We start from the raw sequence: 15,790 nt of genomic DNA on the forward strand, positions 1-15,790 counted from the left end.
AAGGATAATAACTACACAGGACCCAAAGTGCAGGAGTGACTCAGCAGGTTAGACAACATCTCTGGAGAACATGGGTAGGTGACATTTTGGGTCGAGACCCTTCTCCAGACTGGATATTGTGGTACAGATGCCAAAACATGGAGATTGGAGAATCCATTTTCTGAATGAAACTTTCTCACGTCCTCACTGCTTTAAACGACTGAATATCGTGAACTATCTCCACTGGTGAGTATAGTGCAAGCAGCAGAAGCTGGGTGTGAACTATCTCTACTGGTGTGTATAGTGCAAGCAGCAGAAGCTGGGTGTGAATTATCTCCACTGTTGTGTATAGAGCAAGCAGCACTACTGTTGTGTATAGTGCAAGCAGCTGGGTGTGAACTATCTCCACTGTTGAGTATAGAGCAAGCAGCAGAAGCTGGGTGTGAACTATCTCTACTATTGTGTATAGAGCAAGCAGCAGAAGCTGGGTGTGAACTATCTCCACTGATGAATATAGAGCAAGCAGCAGAAGCTGGGTGTGAACTATCTCTACTATTGTGTATAGAGCAAGCAGCAGAAGCTGGGTGTGAACTATCTCCACTATTGTGTATAGAGCAAGCAGCAGAAGCTGGGTGTGAACTATCTCCACTAAGGTAACACTGCTCTCCGCTCGATGAGACAACTTCAAGAGCAACACTCCTTCCTGAGTGGAATATTGAAATCAAAACCAATGAACAATTGTAATAAAACCAGAAAATGCAGGAAACACTGAGCATCTACGGAAATAGAAACATTAAGAGTTAATGTTTCAGGTCAAAGACCATTTGCCAAAGAGTTTGGATTGTGGATGACACAAAGCTGGTGTTTCTGTTAATTGACCAATCTGCAATCATTGGTCGTTTCTGCTGCTGCCTAAATGTTGTCGTTTTCACCTTGACCTGGCATTAATATCTAACAATAATGTTATTACTGTTAGCTATTAAAGTTCAGAATTAGGAATTTAAATCCAGCATTAAGCTAAATATGCCTGGTTGGTTGTAAGCTAAAACGTGGATTGAGTGCAAACCACCCATTGCTTGATTGGAACGGGACACTGGTGTGAAACTTTCTCTCTGTGCACATGTCAACATAACATCCACCTCCACATCCCCATCGCCAGGACAGACAATAGGTGCAGGAGGAGGCCATTCGGCCCTTCGAGCCAGCACCACCATTCAATGTGATCATGGCTGATCATTCTCAATCAGTACCCTGTTCCTGCCTTCTCCCCATACCCCCTATATGACCCCCACAGACCCAATCAGAGCATTAGAGGGTGAGGAGGTCCAGTCTGGAGAACTGAGAGCCTGCGATAATGAGACTGACAAGTGATCTCAGGGGCCCAGCAGGGCAAAGGGGACGGGAAGAGTTGGGATGGAATAACAGGTCTGTGCACACAGGGCAGGGGAGTTACACTCAATCCAATGTCTGGGTTGAAATCATCAACAACTGAGTAAATTGAAAGAGCGCAGGGGAATTTAATCCTAGGATTAAGGTCTGATGTTTGTTATGCTGACAGGGAGATTCCATTGAAAACATTATTAATTAATGGTCCCATATTAAAAGGCATGAGAATATGTCTTGGGAACATTTGTGTTGGTACCCCAAGTAGCTGCTAAATTTAATTCTGCTTTTCCACTCAATTATTAACCCTTTATTGCCTTCTTCACTAAACACAAGAATAAATGATATGAATCACAGAGTGCAATATTACTTCTGAATGTGATAGTTCAAAGGTCAGACTCCACGAAGTGATGCCATCTTGACCTCTACTTGTTCATTTGAGATGTCCTGCAGTTGGAATCTAAGATGATGCTTCAGTGCGGTGGGAAATGAGGTCACATGACCCTTTCAAGAGGATATAAACAATTAGTACAAGATTCTAAAGTCTCTCTTCAAAACATCCAGTGAATTGGCCTCCGCTGCCTTCTGTGGCAGAGAATTCCACAAATTCACAACTCTCTGGGTGAAGAAGTTTTTCTTCATCTCAGTCCTAAATGGCCGACCCCTTATTCTGAAACTGTGACCCCTGGTTCTGGACTCCCCCAACATGGGGAACATTTTTCCTGCATTTAGCCTGTCCAATATGTTTCTGTAAGAGGCTATTGGGATCAATAACAGCGTGCATGTGGACTTGGGCGGCCATTCGTGCCAGCTTGTCGCTGATAGCCCGTCCATTCTCCATGAGGGAGTTGCTGGAGAGCGGGAGAACCAATCACATCGAGAGGCTCAGTCAGCGTGGATGTAGTTGGTGACAAGGTGTAACTTTGCGCCGGTGTTGCGCCGCTTGCCCTGATCCTGGACTGATCCTGGACTGATCCTGGACTGATCCTGGACTGATCCCGCCCGCCAGTCTCCGGTCTCCGGTCCCTCGCCATCACGGAGACGGGATCTACCGGGAGAACTTCCCCTTGACTGGAATTTGAAGGGGAATTGGGGAGAGGGAATACTTGGGCAAAGGGTCGCGATGGCAAACTCGGGCTTTCAGCTGCTCGGCTATTTCCTGGCGTTGGGAGGTTGGGTCGGGATCATTTCCACCACAGCGTTGCCTCAGTGGAAACAGTCCTCGTACGCGGGCGACGCCATCATCACCGCCGTCGGACTGTACGAGGGGCTGTGGATGTCGTGCGCGTCTCAGAGCACCGGGCAGGTCCAGTGCAAAGTCTACGACACGCTCTTACTGTTGGACGGTATGTACAGGACCCCGCACCCAGACACCCTCACACACACACCCCGAACCCTGACACCCACCCCGCACCCACACCCCGCACCCACACACACACCCCGCACCCACCCCGCACCCTCACACACACCCCGCACCCTGACACCCACCCCGCTCCCTGACACCCACCCCGCACCCACACCCACCCCGCACCCTGACACCCACCCCGCACCCACACCCCGCACCCACACACACACCCCGCACCCGCACCCACCCCCCGCACCCACCCCGCACCCACACCCGCACCCACACCCCGCACCCTGACACCCACCCCGCACCCACACACACACCCCGCACCCGCACCCCGCACCCTGACACCCACCCCGCACCCACACACACACCCCGCACCCTGACACCCACCCCGCACCCACACACACACCCCGCACCCTGACACCCACCCCGCACCCACACACACCCCGCACCCTGACACCCACCCCGCACCCTGACACCCACCCCGCACCCTGACACCCACCCCGCACCCTGACACCACAACATTGCCGGCACCTTCTGCTGTACAACCGCAGGGTTTATCGCGCGCTGTTATCAGTGAAACTTGAACTTAATATTCACACGATCACCTCCTGGGATCTTCAAACCAGTTTCAAACACGATACAAAGTGGATGGTCACAGAGTGCTGGAGTAACTCAGCGCAATTGGGGGTGGGGGTTGTGGGGGTGGAGGTTGTGGGGCAAGTTCTGGGCGGCGGCGGCGCGGTTGTTTGGCGGAGGATCGGCCTGCATGGCTCCCCGGGTCATGTAACCTGGTCATCTAACCTGGTCATGTAACCTGGTCATGTAACCTGGTCATCTAACCTGGTCATCTAACCTGGTCATCTAACCTGGTCATGTAACCTGGTCATCTAACCTGGTCATCTAACCTGGTCATCTAACCTGGTCATGTAACCTGGTCATGTAACCTGGTCATGTAACCTGGTCATGTAACCTGGTCATCTAACCTGGTCATGTAACCTGGTCATGTAACCTGGTCATCTAACCTGGTCATCTAACCTGGCATCATGTTCGGTACAAACATTAAGGGCTGGACTATTTTTCTGAATTTTCAAATATTATTGAACTGGACCTCTTAATATATATTAAAAAACGCACCCAATATATTTATAAATGTTTATAAATGGTTAGTGTTTATTTTTTCTGTTCAAAGGGGAAATCATATAATTGATACAAATGTATTAATCGGAAAATAACGACGTATTTTTGTGTAATGAAAGTTTGCATATCTGGGATCAATAAATTGTTCGTTTAGTGTTTTCTGTGAATTGAAATGGTGTGGAATGAATCTGATATAATTCTGTCCACACTGTGATTGTGAATTGTTCCACCCCCAGCGCACATCCAGGCATCCCGAGCCCTGATGATCGTATCTGTGGTTCTGGGGTTTATCGGCATCATTGTGAGTGTGGTGGGAATGAAGTGCACAAAGGTGGGAGACAATAAGCCGCTGACCAAGAGCAGGGTTGCCGTCTCTGGAGGGGTCCTCTTTCTCATGGCCGGTCAGTTTAAAGTTTGTTTTAATTACAAGCGTATTTCCACAATACCTTTCACAAAATAGCGATTGTGTCGATGCTCGAACAGTAGCTGGCTTTTCCCGTAATTGTTATAGTGCCATCAATGTTTTCCTTACCTGACTACAGTAACTTTAGCTGCATGAATGTGAATTGTTAAAATCTGATTATGGGTATTTTTAACGCAGAGATTGATAGATTCTTGATTAGTAAGTGTGTCAAAGTTATGAGAAGGCAGGAGATTGGGCTTGAGCGGGAAAAATAGATCAAACATGATTGAATAGTGGAGTAGACTCGATGGGCCGAATGGCCTAATTCTGCTCACATGTCTCCAGTGTTTGCCTCATCAAGACCTCCTGACGGTGTTCCTTATTCATTGTATTTATGAACTTCAAAAGTCAGACATCCCCACCAGCCTAATCCTTAATTTCTCTCTCAGCCAATAGGCTTTTAAACCCTATGCATGGAGTAATTTTAAAATGATTTACCTTATTATCTTCATACTCTTTTGGACAGTAATCATTGCTGGACCATGCTGGGCTAATCTTTCTCCTTTATTTCTCACAGTAAATTGCATTTATTTGGTGTATTTTTGGTGCTTATTATTTAAACCCATTGACTACTATTTGTTATTCATGATATTTAGTGGAAGTTCTGTGAGCTAATAATGTTCCGATTGACCAGATAGGATATCTTCATCTTATCCTGGAAGATCTTCACCCAAAGTGTTCTCAGGAAGTTCATAATAGATCATGATCTGGTTGAATTTTCATCCTTGCCCTGTTAATTTTTTTTAGATTTAGAGATACAAAATTTGTCACAGACGAGCTTTGAACATAATTGTTGCAGCTGGTTCAAATGCAAGATAATTAAAAAAGAACAGAAAATGATGGGCTACTGAAGCAGATTAAAACCACGTTTGTGGGGAGAGAAAGAGGATTGATGTCCTTCTTCGAAATCTATCGCTATAATGAAAGGATTGGAGATCTTGCAACATGACTCCGTTTCTCAATGCATAGATGCTCCTTGATCTGCTGAGTATCTCCAACATTGCATTTCATATTTCATATTTGCATTATCTGCACCACATGCTTTTGCAAGAGGTCAACGTTACGGCCCATGTATTTAGATCTTCCAGCTGGTTTCGTAATCGAGATGGAGTTCATTTGGATTCCCCCATCCCTCTTCCTATCCCAGGAGCGGAGAGATCAGGTCTGGAGCATCCACCACTGAAGCAGAGATTGGAGAGCTCAGCAGATATCGTTTCCAGGAATGTTGTGGTCGATAGATACTCTTCATTAGAATCACCGAGGTTCATTTACAGTTAGGACACTTGAAGATGAGAATGGTTGCCGATTCGTATATTTACTGTTGGAGACTTGTTCCTGACTTCTTGTTGCCCACTCCACAGGACTCTGCACCCTGGTGGCTGTATCTTGGTATGCAACAAATGTTTCAAATGAGTTCTTTGATCCTTTAACACCAGTCAATGCCAGGTAAGCCAGGTATTATACAGATCAATCACCCAACCACAGAAATATGACCGCAAAATTAAAAATTAAAACAATACCCAGATAAATTAGCCCAATTTTGGGGGATTGAGAGCATTCTTTCTTTGCTTCCTGGATGCTCTGATTACTGAAAAGGGACAGAGGGCTGGAGTAACTCAGCGGGTCAGGCAGCATCTCTGGAGAACATGGACAGGTGACGTTTCGGGTAGGGGCCCTTCTTCAGATCCTTGAGTTTGAAAAAGGGTCCCAACATCGAAACGTTGCCTATCCATGTTCTCCACAGATGCTGCCTGACCCGCTGAGTTACTCCAGCACTCTGTGAAACGTCACCTATCCATGTTCTCCACAGATACTGCCTGATCCGCTGAGTTACTCCAGCACTCTGTGAAACGTCACCTATCCATGTTCTCCACAGATACTGCCTGACCCACTGAGTACTTCACCACTCTTGTATTTTATTGTGTGCTTTAAAGGCACTTCCCTTTCTCCTTAGCTAGAATTCCTCTCTGCCTAGTTGCCAGGTTTCTCAGAAGCATCTCTGCTTTCTGCTCTCATCCCTCCCCTCCCAGTCAGAACATATGGGCCCTTGTAAACTCTAACCTCATCTACTGCATCCGATGTTTCCGATGTGGGCTGCTGTACATCGACGAGACCAAACATAGACTTGCCGACTGTTTCGCTGAACACACGCTCATTCTGCTGATGCCTACAGGATCTTGCAGTTGCCAACCATTTCAACTCCCCTTCCAATTCCCACAATGACCTTTCTGTCCTCGGCCTCCTCCATTACCAGTGGGAGGCCATGTGCAAATTGGAGGAACAGCACCTCCTACTTTGCTTGAGTAGCTTGCTACCCAGTGGTATCAATGTTGAATGATCTAATTTTGAGTGACTTCTACTAACACTCCTTTCATCGAAACATAGAAAATAGGTGCAGGAGGAGGCCATTTGGCCCTTCGAGCCAGCAGCGCCATTCATTGTGATCAAGGCTGATCATCTACAATCAGTAACCTGTGCCTGCCTTCTCCCCATATTCCTTGATACCACTAGCCCCTAGAGTATCTAACTCTCTTTTAAATCCATCCAGTGAATTGGCCTCCACTACCTGCTGTGGCAGAGAATTCCACAAATTCACAACTCTCTGGATGAAAAAGTTTCTTCTCACCTCAGTTTTAAATGGCCACCCCTTTATTCTTAGACTGTGGCCCCTGGTTCTGGACTCCCCAAATATTGGAAACATTTTTCCTGTATCTAGCTTGTCTAGTCCTTTTATAATTTTATACGTCTCTATAAGATCCCCTCTCATCCTTCTAAACTCCAGTGAATACAAGCTCAGTCTTTCCAATCTTTCCTCATGACAGTCCCTCCAGGATAACCTCACATTTATCTACATTATACTGCATCTGCCATGCATCTGCCCACTCACTCAACCTGTCCAAGTCACCCTGCAACCTCCTAACATCCTCTTCGCAGTTCACACTGCCACCCAGCTTTGTGTCATCCGCAAACTTGCTAGTGTTACATCTAATTCCATCATCCAAATCATTAATATATATTGTAAATAGTTGCGGCCCCAACACCGAACCTTGCGGCACTCCACTCTCCACTGCCTGCCATTCTGAAAAGGACCCGTTTATTCCTACTCTTTGCTTCCTGTCTGCCAACCAATTCTCTATCCATGTCAATACCCTACCCCCAATACCATGTGCTCTAATTTTGATAACCAACCTCCCGTGTGGGACCTGATCAAAGGCTTTCTGAAAGTCTAGATACACCACACCCACTGGCTCTCCTTCATCCATTTTATTTGTCACATCCTCAAAAAATTCCAGAAGATTAGTCAAGCAGGATTTCCCATTCATAAATCCATGCTGACATGGACCAATCCTTTTGCCGCTATCTAAATGTGCCATTATTACCTCTTTGATAATTGACTCCAGCATCTTTCCCACCACCGATGTCAGGCTAACTGGTCTGTAATTCCCCGTTTTCTCTCTCGCTCCTTTCTTGAAAAGTGGGACAACATTAGCTATCCTCCAATCCCTCCAATCCACAGGAACCGATCCTGATCAATTGAACATTGGAAAATGATCACCAATGTGTCTACGATTTCTTGAGCCACCTTCTTGAGTACCCTGGGATGCAGACCATCAGGCCCTAGGGATTTATTAGCCTTCAGTCCCATCAGTCTATCCAAGACTATTTCTCGCCTAATGCAAATTTCTTTCAGTTCCTCTGTCTCTCTTGATCCTCTGTCCATTAGTAAATCTGGGAGATTATTTGTGTCTTCCTTAATAAAGACAGATCCGAAGTACCTGTTCAACTCTTCCACCATTTCCTTGTTACCCATAATAATTTCACCCGTTTCTGCCTTCAAGGGACCCATATTTGTCTTACTAATCTTTTTCTCTTAACATACCTAAAGAAGCTTTCACTGTTATTCTTTATATTCTTGGCCAGCTTCACTTTGTACTTCATCTTTTCAGCCCGTACTGCCCTTTTTGCTATCTTCTGTTGTCCTTTGAAAGTTGCCCAATCCTTTGGCTTCCCTCTACTCTTTGCTATTTTATACACGGTGGCGCAGTAGTAGAGTTGTTGCCTTACGGCGATGCAGCGCCGAAGTCCCGGGTTCGATCCCGACTATGGGTGCTGTCTGTACGGAGTTTGTACGTTCTCCCCGTGACCTGCGTCGGTTTTCTCTGAGATCTTCAGTTTCCTCCCACACTCCAAAGATGTACAGGTGATTGGCTTGGTAAATGTAAAAATTGTCCCTAGTGTGTGTAGGATAGTGTTAATGTGTGGGGATCGCTGGTCGGCGCAGACCTGGTGGGCCGAAGGGCCTGTTTCCGCGCTGTATCTCTAAACTAAACATCTTTTCTTTTAGTTTTATTCCACCTCTAACTTCCATTGTCAGCCACGGTTGCCTCTTACTCCCCTTAAAATCTTTCTTCCTCTTTGGAATGAAATGATCCTGCATCTTCTGGATTATACCCAGAAATTCCTGCCATTGCTGTTCCACTGTCATTCCTGCTAGGATCCTTTTCTATTCGACCTTGACCAGCTCCTCTCTCATGCCTTTATAGTCCCCTTTGTTTAACTGCAACACTGACATTCCTGGTTTAACCTTCTACCTCTCAAATTGCAGATAAAACTAATCATATTATGGTCACTACCTCCAAGCGATTCCTTTACCTTGACTTCCCTTTTAAATCTGGTTCATTGGAGAACATTAAATCCAGAATTGCCTTCTGTCTTGTAGGCTGTCGTGCAAGCTGCTCTAAGAATCCATCTCGGAAGCACTCCACAAACTCCCTTTCTTGGGGTCCAGAACCAACCTGATTTTCCCAGTCTACCTGCATATTGAAATCCCCCATAACCACATAGCCATCATCCCCACACCTCCGCCCTTGCCCCCACCCTCCACCCTCATCATTTAACCCGTTGCACAGTTCAACACATTGTATCCCTCTTGAGATCATACCAGGGCTCCACGCTGCTTGAGGCCCTGATTGGTCCTGGTCTTTTCTTGCCTCTACCTTTTCACCTCCACGCGCCACCCCCCCCCCCCCCCCAACAACCCCTACTTTCAGTCTGAAGAACGATTCCAACCCACAATATCACATATCCATTTTCTCCAGAGATGTTGCCTGAAGTTGAGTTACTCCAGCACTTGTGTCTATCATTTGTGTAAACCAGCATCTGCAGTTCTTTTGTTTTACAAAACAAGGATAGGGTTTGTCTTGTTGTTCTAATAGACAATAGACAATAGGTGCAGGAGTAGGCCATTCGGCCCTTCGAGCCAGCACCGCCATTCAATGTGATCATGGCTGATCATTCCTTTCCCCTCACAGTCCATGGGATTATTCTCCATAGTTTCTGTCACCTTCAGTAGGATTCCCTCTTTCCCAATTCTTTCAGCGTTCCAAAGAGTGTTCCTCAAGAAAATCCCTGTCTGCTCTTCCATCTCTACCAGACACTCCTTCTCATGGCAGTTTCCCTTGTAACCACAGGAATGTAACATATTTTACCTCTACCAGATTACCAAGCAGTCCTTCCAGGTGAAACAATGATTCACTTGCACTTTGTACAGTTCTGAATATTCAATGCTCACAATGATATCTCCTCCACATTGGAGAAAACAAATATGTTGTGTAGGAAGGAACTGCAGATGCTGGCTTAACCCGAAGATAGACACAAAGTGCTGGAGTAACTCAGCGGGACAGGCAGCATCTCTGGAGAGAAGGAATGGGTGATGTTTCAGGTTGAGACCCTTCCTTTTTTTGAGTGCAGGATGGAAATTAGTAGAAACAAATGTAGCTTGGGTAACCACTTGGGTAACCACTTGGGTAACCACTTTCCAGATCACAGGAGTGACCCTGAGCTACCATGTCTCTCTGACCTCCCTCTGACCTCCCTCTGTGTTGCCATCTCCTGCATTGCTCCACCCAGTATCTCAAGGAACATGACCAGATCTTTTATTTGGTCATGTTGCAGCTCAACGTTGGCCCAATAATTCAAGTAACTACACCAGTTTCTCATTTACGGATGTAGCTGTACCATTCAAGTTCAATTGGCTTCTTTTGTCCTCTTCTGTCACCAGTTGTTAATTTTTAGAGTAATTGTTACCTTACCAACTTTGGGCAGCATTCTCGTCATGAGAATGAGAGGAGTAAATTCCTTGAAAAAGTATGTGTTAGGTTAAGACACAAATATTTAGTCCTAATAATCAACTTTTCTGCAAGAATGATATTTTGGACACTGACGCTTTGACCTTTGCAGGTACGAGTTTGGGTCGGCCCTGTTTGTGGGGTGGGCGTCCGCAAGCCTCACTGTCCTGGGAGGATCCTTCCTCTGCTGCTCCTGCCCCAATGAAGAGAGAAGAAGTCAGGCACACTACAGATCCTCTCAACTATCCACAGCCAAAGAGTGGGTTTGGACCTCAATTTGTGCGAGAATTAAAACAAGGATTACATTAGGGTTAGGGTTATTAACCTGGCATCTGAAGGAATTAAAGAGTTAACTCCAGTGTTGCTTACAATCCAGGAGATATGGCAACAGAATATTCCATAACATAGTCATAAAAATATCAGAGATTGTTGAATGTTGAGCTGAGTAATAGACCGTTTCTGATTCAACTGAGACATAGTTCTTTGTGTAAACGGACATTGATGGTGATCACAGGTGTGTGGAAGCAGGTAAAAGTCACACGAGGAGACTTGTATTCAAAGTTACCAAAACTCCTTCTATGACAGGAATAGCTATACAACTGAAAATTGTTACAGTCCCACTAGAGCTGTCAGGCAGCAACTGCTCAAAATGTGGTAATTGCTGACATTTTATTGATCAGTAAAATAAAATGATCAATTTCATTCCTCATGTCAGATAATTTTCGCTGTGCTGACCTGTGCAGGTACGGGTTACTGATTGTGGACGATCATCCATGATCACAATGAATGGCGGTGCTGGCTCGAAGGGCCGAATGGCCTCCTCTTGCACCTATTTTCTATGTTTCTATGTCCTGTAAATGCTCCTTAAGTCAGTTGGAAGGGCAATAAATATACCCTTGCATCACCCTTGTTGCCCCATGGAATTGGACAAGGATTAGTTAACCTTGATGCTAGTCCAACACTGATCACTTCCTTGCCCACAGTCTCACACATGTGACCGCTGGATAATAATCCATCAGCCAGGCCTCCTGGATTTTACTACTCTCATAACCCTGGACTACTGGCTCTCAGACATTTAAAAATTGCTTTCTGTGTAGAAGCCATCGTTAAATATTATAAAATTGAGTTATATTGTTGCTCTGGATTCGTGGTTGGTCATAACAAATTAACAAAACTGACAACACTTAAGGTAGCCAAGAAACTATTAAATTGTTTTTAAAACCACACTAATACCTCAGAGGGAACTTGCAAATGCAACCATTCTGGTCTGTATGGTGACTGATAGTCTGGTGGTTATTGTTGCAGCTTCTGCCAGTCATAAGCACCTCCTGACAATTAAGATATTAACTGTGCAGCATGGTGGCGCAGCAGGTAGAGCTGCTGCCTCACAGCGCCAGAGACGCGGGTTTCATCCTGACCTTGGGAGGAGCTGTGTGTGTGGAGTTTGCACATTTTCCCTGTGACTGTGTGGGTTTCCTTTGGGTGTTCCGGTTTCCACCCGCAGACCAAAGATGTGCCGGTTTGTAGATTAATTGTCCCGAGTGTAGAGAGTGGATGCAAAAATGGGATAACCTAGGACTGGTGTGAACGGGTGATCGATGGTGGGCGTTGATCCAGTGGCCTAAAGGGAATGATTCCCAGCTGTATCTCTAAACTAAACTAAACTAAACTAAACTAGATTAATCAAAACTAATAAAAAGTGGCACAGAAAGTACCCAACAAGCCTGTTATCAAAGGTACCAATGAACATGGGAGATAAAATAGGCACCAAACAAAATCTAGCCTGATCTGACTCAAAGTAAATGAATAGCCTAGCAAAGAATTTGAGAGAACAAATGATTTCCCATTCACAAAACAGGTAAGTGTGACAGGAAACAGAATTTGATCAGTAGGTGCTGCCCTGGTTGTGAACATGAACAGTACAGCACAGGAACCGCCTTCAGCCAAGCACAACATCAGTTAAAGCAAGATGGACACTAAATGCTGGAGTAACTCAGCGGGACAGGCAGCATCTCTGGAGAGGAGGGATGGGTGATGTTTCACAGAGTGCTGGAGTACCTCAGCGGGACAGGCAGCATCTCTGAAGAGGGTGACATTTCAGGTCGTGATCCTTCTTCAGACTGAATCAGGGGAGAGGGAGGTACAGAGATTAGGAAATGCAAGGTGTGAAAACGAGACAAAGGGGATGGAGATCAAGGAAAATGTAGAATATATCATTGTTTGCTGGAGAAGGAAACAACAAAGCAAACAGAGAATAAATGTAAATGAAGACAGTCAGACTAGTCGGCGAACTGGGAAGAGGGAGGGATGGAGAGAGAGGGAGAGCAAGGGTTACTTGAAGTGAGAGAAGTCAATATTCACACCACTGGGGTGTAAGCTGCCCAAGCAAAATATGAGGTGTTGTTCCTCCAATTTATGCTGGGCCTCACTCTGACAGTAGAGGAGGCCCAGGACAGAAAGGTCAGTGTGGGAATGGGAGGGGGAGTTTAGCACTTGGGAGATCAGGTAGGTTTAGGCAGACTTTTGGACCCCAAGATCCCTCTGTACTTCAATGCTGATGGGGGTCTTGCCATTAACTGTGTACTTTCCCCTTAAATTTGACCTCCCAAAGTGGCAACTGCCATTTCTCCACCCATTTCTGATTTATGTCCCATTGTATACGCTGACAGCCAACAATGTTGCTGTTATCCGCAGATTATGAACCAACCCATCTACATTTACGTACACGTCGTTTATATATATCACACACAGCAGGTGCTGCTACAGCAATGTCTGCATTACTGAGTGCTTCCAACTTCAATTTACAGGGTTGAAGCTACAAGGTCAAAAGTGTTCAGACAACTTACCAGTGTTCTGCTTTTTCTTTTAAATTACAGATCAAATTTAAAGAAAACAACATCTGTGAAGGGGGAGCAATATTTGTAGCAACTCAGTCCAGTGGGATTTCAGAACAATGTCATAAATCTGACTGAATGCTACACATCAGCAAATGTCTAAATAGAGAGTGATTTTAAAGCTCTGTGTCTTTACTAAGAAGGAGCTTTGGACAATATGCAGGACATTGATGAGTCTGTCGCTGTTGCTTATCTACTGGTTTGGAATTAGAACTCTCTTGTATTCTCTGGTCACATGTGCATAAGGAGACCATATTTTCATGTATACATGTTCACTCTTTGTACTGGATGCAGGAAAGAAAATAAAGACCAATGAAATGCATCTCAATATTATTTTGATACAGAGATGAAAACAACAAAGTTGCATTGATGTACGACTGATCATTTTCAGTGTATCTCAATGTGCATCACAGCAGATGAGTCATTGTGGAGTAGTGGTGTCGGTAAATGTAGACAGACACATCTCACAGAGAGAAGGTGAGCAGATTCACCAGCTGGGCTGCTCAGTGAAAGGAAGAACAATACCCTCAGAACTCGGAATTGTTTTCAAATCAATTCAACGTATGAAAATCTGAAAAGATCTTGATTTAATACCCAACCTAAAAACTAACACCACTAACAATATGAAGTGTAATTCCAAATGCCTGTTCAAATGCTCTGGGACATGTGCCAGAGAGATATGTAATTTGGACATAAATAGATCATTGGTTTACGTAATTATGGAATTTTAGGTATAAGTAGCAATGATAATCAAACCGTTGGTCCATGATTCACTCGACTTACCGCGTACCCAAACTCAGATTTTAATTCCTATCAAATTAAAATGACTGTAATGATATGAATCTATTGTGCGGATCCACCTTCACTTAGTCATAGAGTGTCATAGTGTGATACTGTGTGGAAACAAGCCCTTCGGCCCAACTTGCCCACACTGGCCAACATGTTCCAGCTACACTATCCCCACCTGCCTGCGCTTAGAAATATAGAAAATAGGTGCAGGAGTAAGCCATTCGGCCATTCGAGTCAGCACCGCCATTCAATACGATTATTGCTGATCATCCAAAATCAGTACCCCTTTCCTGCTTTTTCCCCATATCCCTTGATCCGGTAGCCCTAAGAGCTAAATCTAACTCTCTTGAAAATGTCCAGTGAATTGGCCTCCACTACCTTCTGTGACAGAGAATTCCACAGATTCACAACACTTTGGGTGAAAATGTTTTTCCTCATCTCAGTCCTAAATGGCCTACCACTTATTCTTGAACTGTGACCCCTGGTTCTGGACTCCCCCAACATGGGGAACATTTTTCTTGCATCTATGTTTGTCTATGTTTAGCCTATCCAATCCCTTAAGAATTTTATATGTTTCTATAAGATCCCCTCTCTCCCTTCTAAACTCTAGTGAATACAAGTCCAGTTGACCCATTCTTTCATCATATGTCAGTACCGCCATCCCGGGGATTAACCTGGTGAACCTACGCTGCACTCCCTCAATAGCAATAATGCGCTTCCTCAAATTAGGAGACCAAAACTGCACACAATATTCCAGGTGCGGTCTCACCAGGGCCCTGTACAACTGCAGAAGGACCATCTTGCTCCTAAACTCAAATCCTCTCGCAAAGGTCAACATGCCATTAGCTTTCTTCACTGCCTGCTCTACCTGCATGCTTACTTTCAGTGACTGATATACAAGGACACCCAGGTCTCGTTACACCTCCCCTTTTTGTAATCTGACACCATTCAGATAATAATCTGCCTTCCTGATCTTGCCACCAAAGTGGATAACCTCACATTTATCCACATTATACTGCACCTGCCACGCATCTGCCCACTCACCCAACCTATCCAAGTCACCCTGCAGCCTCATAGCATCCTCCTCGCAGCTCACACTGCCACCCAGCTTTGTGTCATCAGCAAACTTGGAGATGTTACCTTTAATTCCCTCATCTAAATCGTTAATATATATTGTAAATAACTGAGGTCCCAGCACCGAGCCTTGCGGCACCCCACTCGTCACTGCCTGCCATTCTGAAAAGGGCCTGTTAATTCCTACTCTTTGCTTCCTGTCTGCCAACCAGTTCTCTATGCATGTCAATACCCTACCCCCAATACCATGTGCTCTAATTTTACACACTGATCTCTTGTGTGGGACCTTGTCAAATGCTTTTTGAAAGTCCAGACACACCACATCCACTGGCTCTCCCTTATCCGTTCTACTTGTTACATCCTCAAAATATTCTAGGTTAGTCAAGTATGATTCATAAATCCATGCTGACTTTGACCGATCATGTCACTGTTTTCCAAATGCGCTGCTACTAATTCATTAATAATCGTCTCAAGCGTCTTCCCCACTACCGATGTAAGGCCGAATGGCCTCCTCCTGCACCTATTGTCTATAAGGTCTTGGACAGGTTGGAAGAGTGGGCAGAGAAGTGGCAGATGGAATATAGTGTAGCAA

The 15,790-nt window shown here is 45.1% G+C and overlaps 1 protein-coding gene across 3 annotated transcripts; it reads left to right on the plus strand.

Moving 5' to 3' along the window:
* Positions 1 to 1,902: 1,902 nt before the first annotated feature.
* LOC144608166 (claudin-19-like) lies at positions 1,903 to 13,651 on the plus strand. 3 transcript variants are annotated; one of them, XM_078425630.1, is made up of 5 exons: positions 1,903 to 2,708; positions 4,087 to 4,251; positions 5,675 to 5,759; positions 10,554 to 10,700; positions 13,318 to 13,651. In XM_078425630.1, exons 1-5 carry the CDS (start codon positions 2,486 to 2,488, stop codon positions 13,364 to 13,366), a joined length of 669 nt encoding a protein of 222 aa, XP_078281756.1. In that variant the 5' UTR covers positions 1,903 to 2,485; the 3' UTR covers positions 13,367 to 13,651. The 3 variants fall into 3 exon arrangements, with proteins under 3 accessions (XP_078281756.1, XP_078281757.1, XP_078281758.1); XM_078425631.1 differs by lacking the exon at positions 10,554 to 10,700; XM_078425632.1 differs by lacking the exons at positions 5,675 to 5,759; positions 10,554 to 10,700 and having other exon boundaries at positions 1,904 to 2,708.
* Positions 13,652 to 15,790: the final 2,139 nt, after the last annotated feature.

Source organism: Rhinoraja longicauda, chromosome 30 (genome assembly GCF_053455715.1).
Source record: "Rhinoraja longicauda isolate Sanriku21f chromosome 30, sRhiLon1.1, whole genome shotgun sequence".
In the NCBI taxonomy this organism is placed as follows: domain Eukaryota; kingdom Metazoa; phylum Chordata; class Chondrichthyes; order Rajiformes; family Arhynchobatidae; genus Rhinoraja; species Rhinoraja longicauda.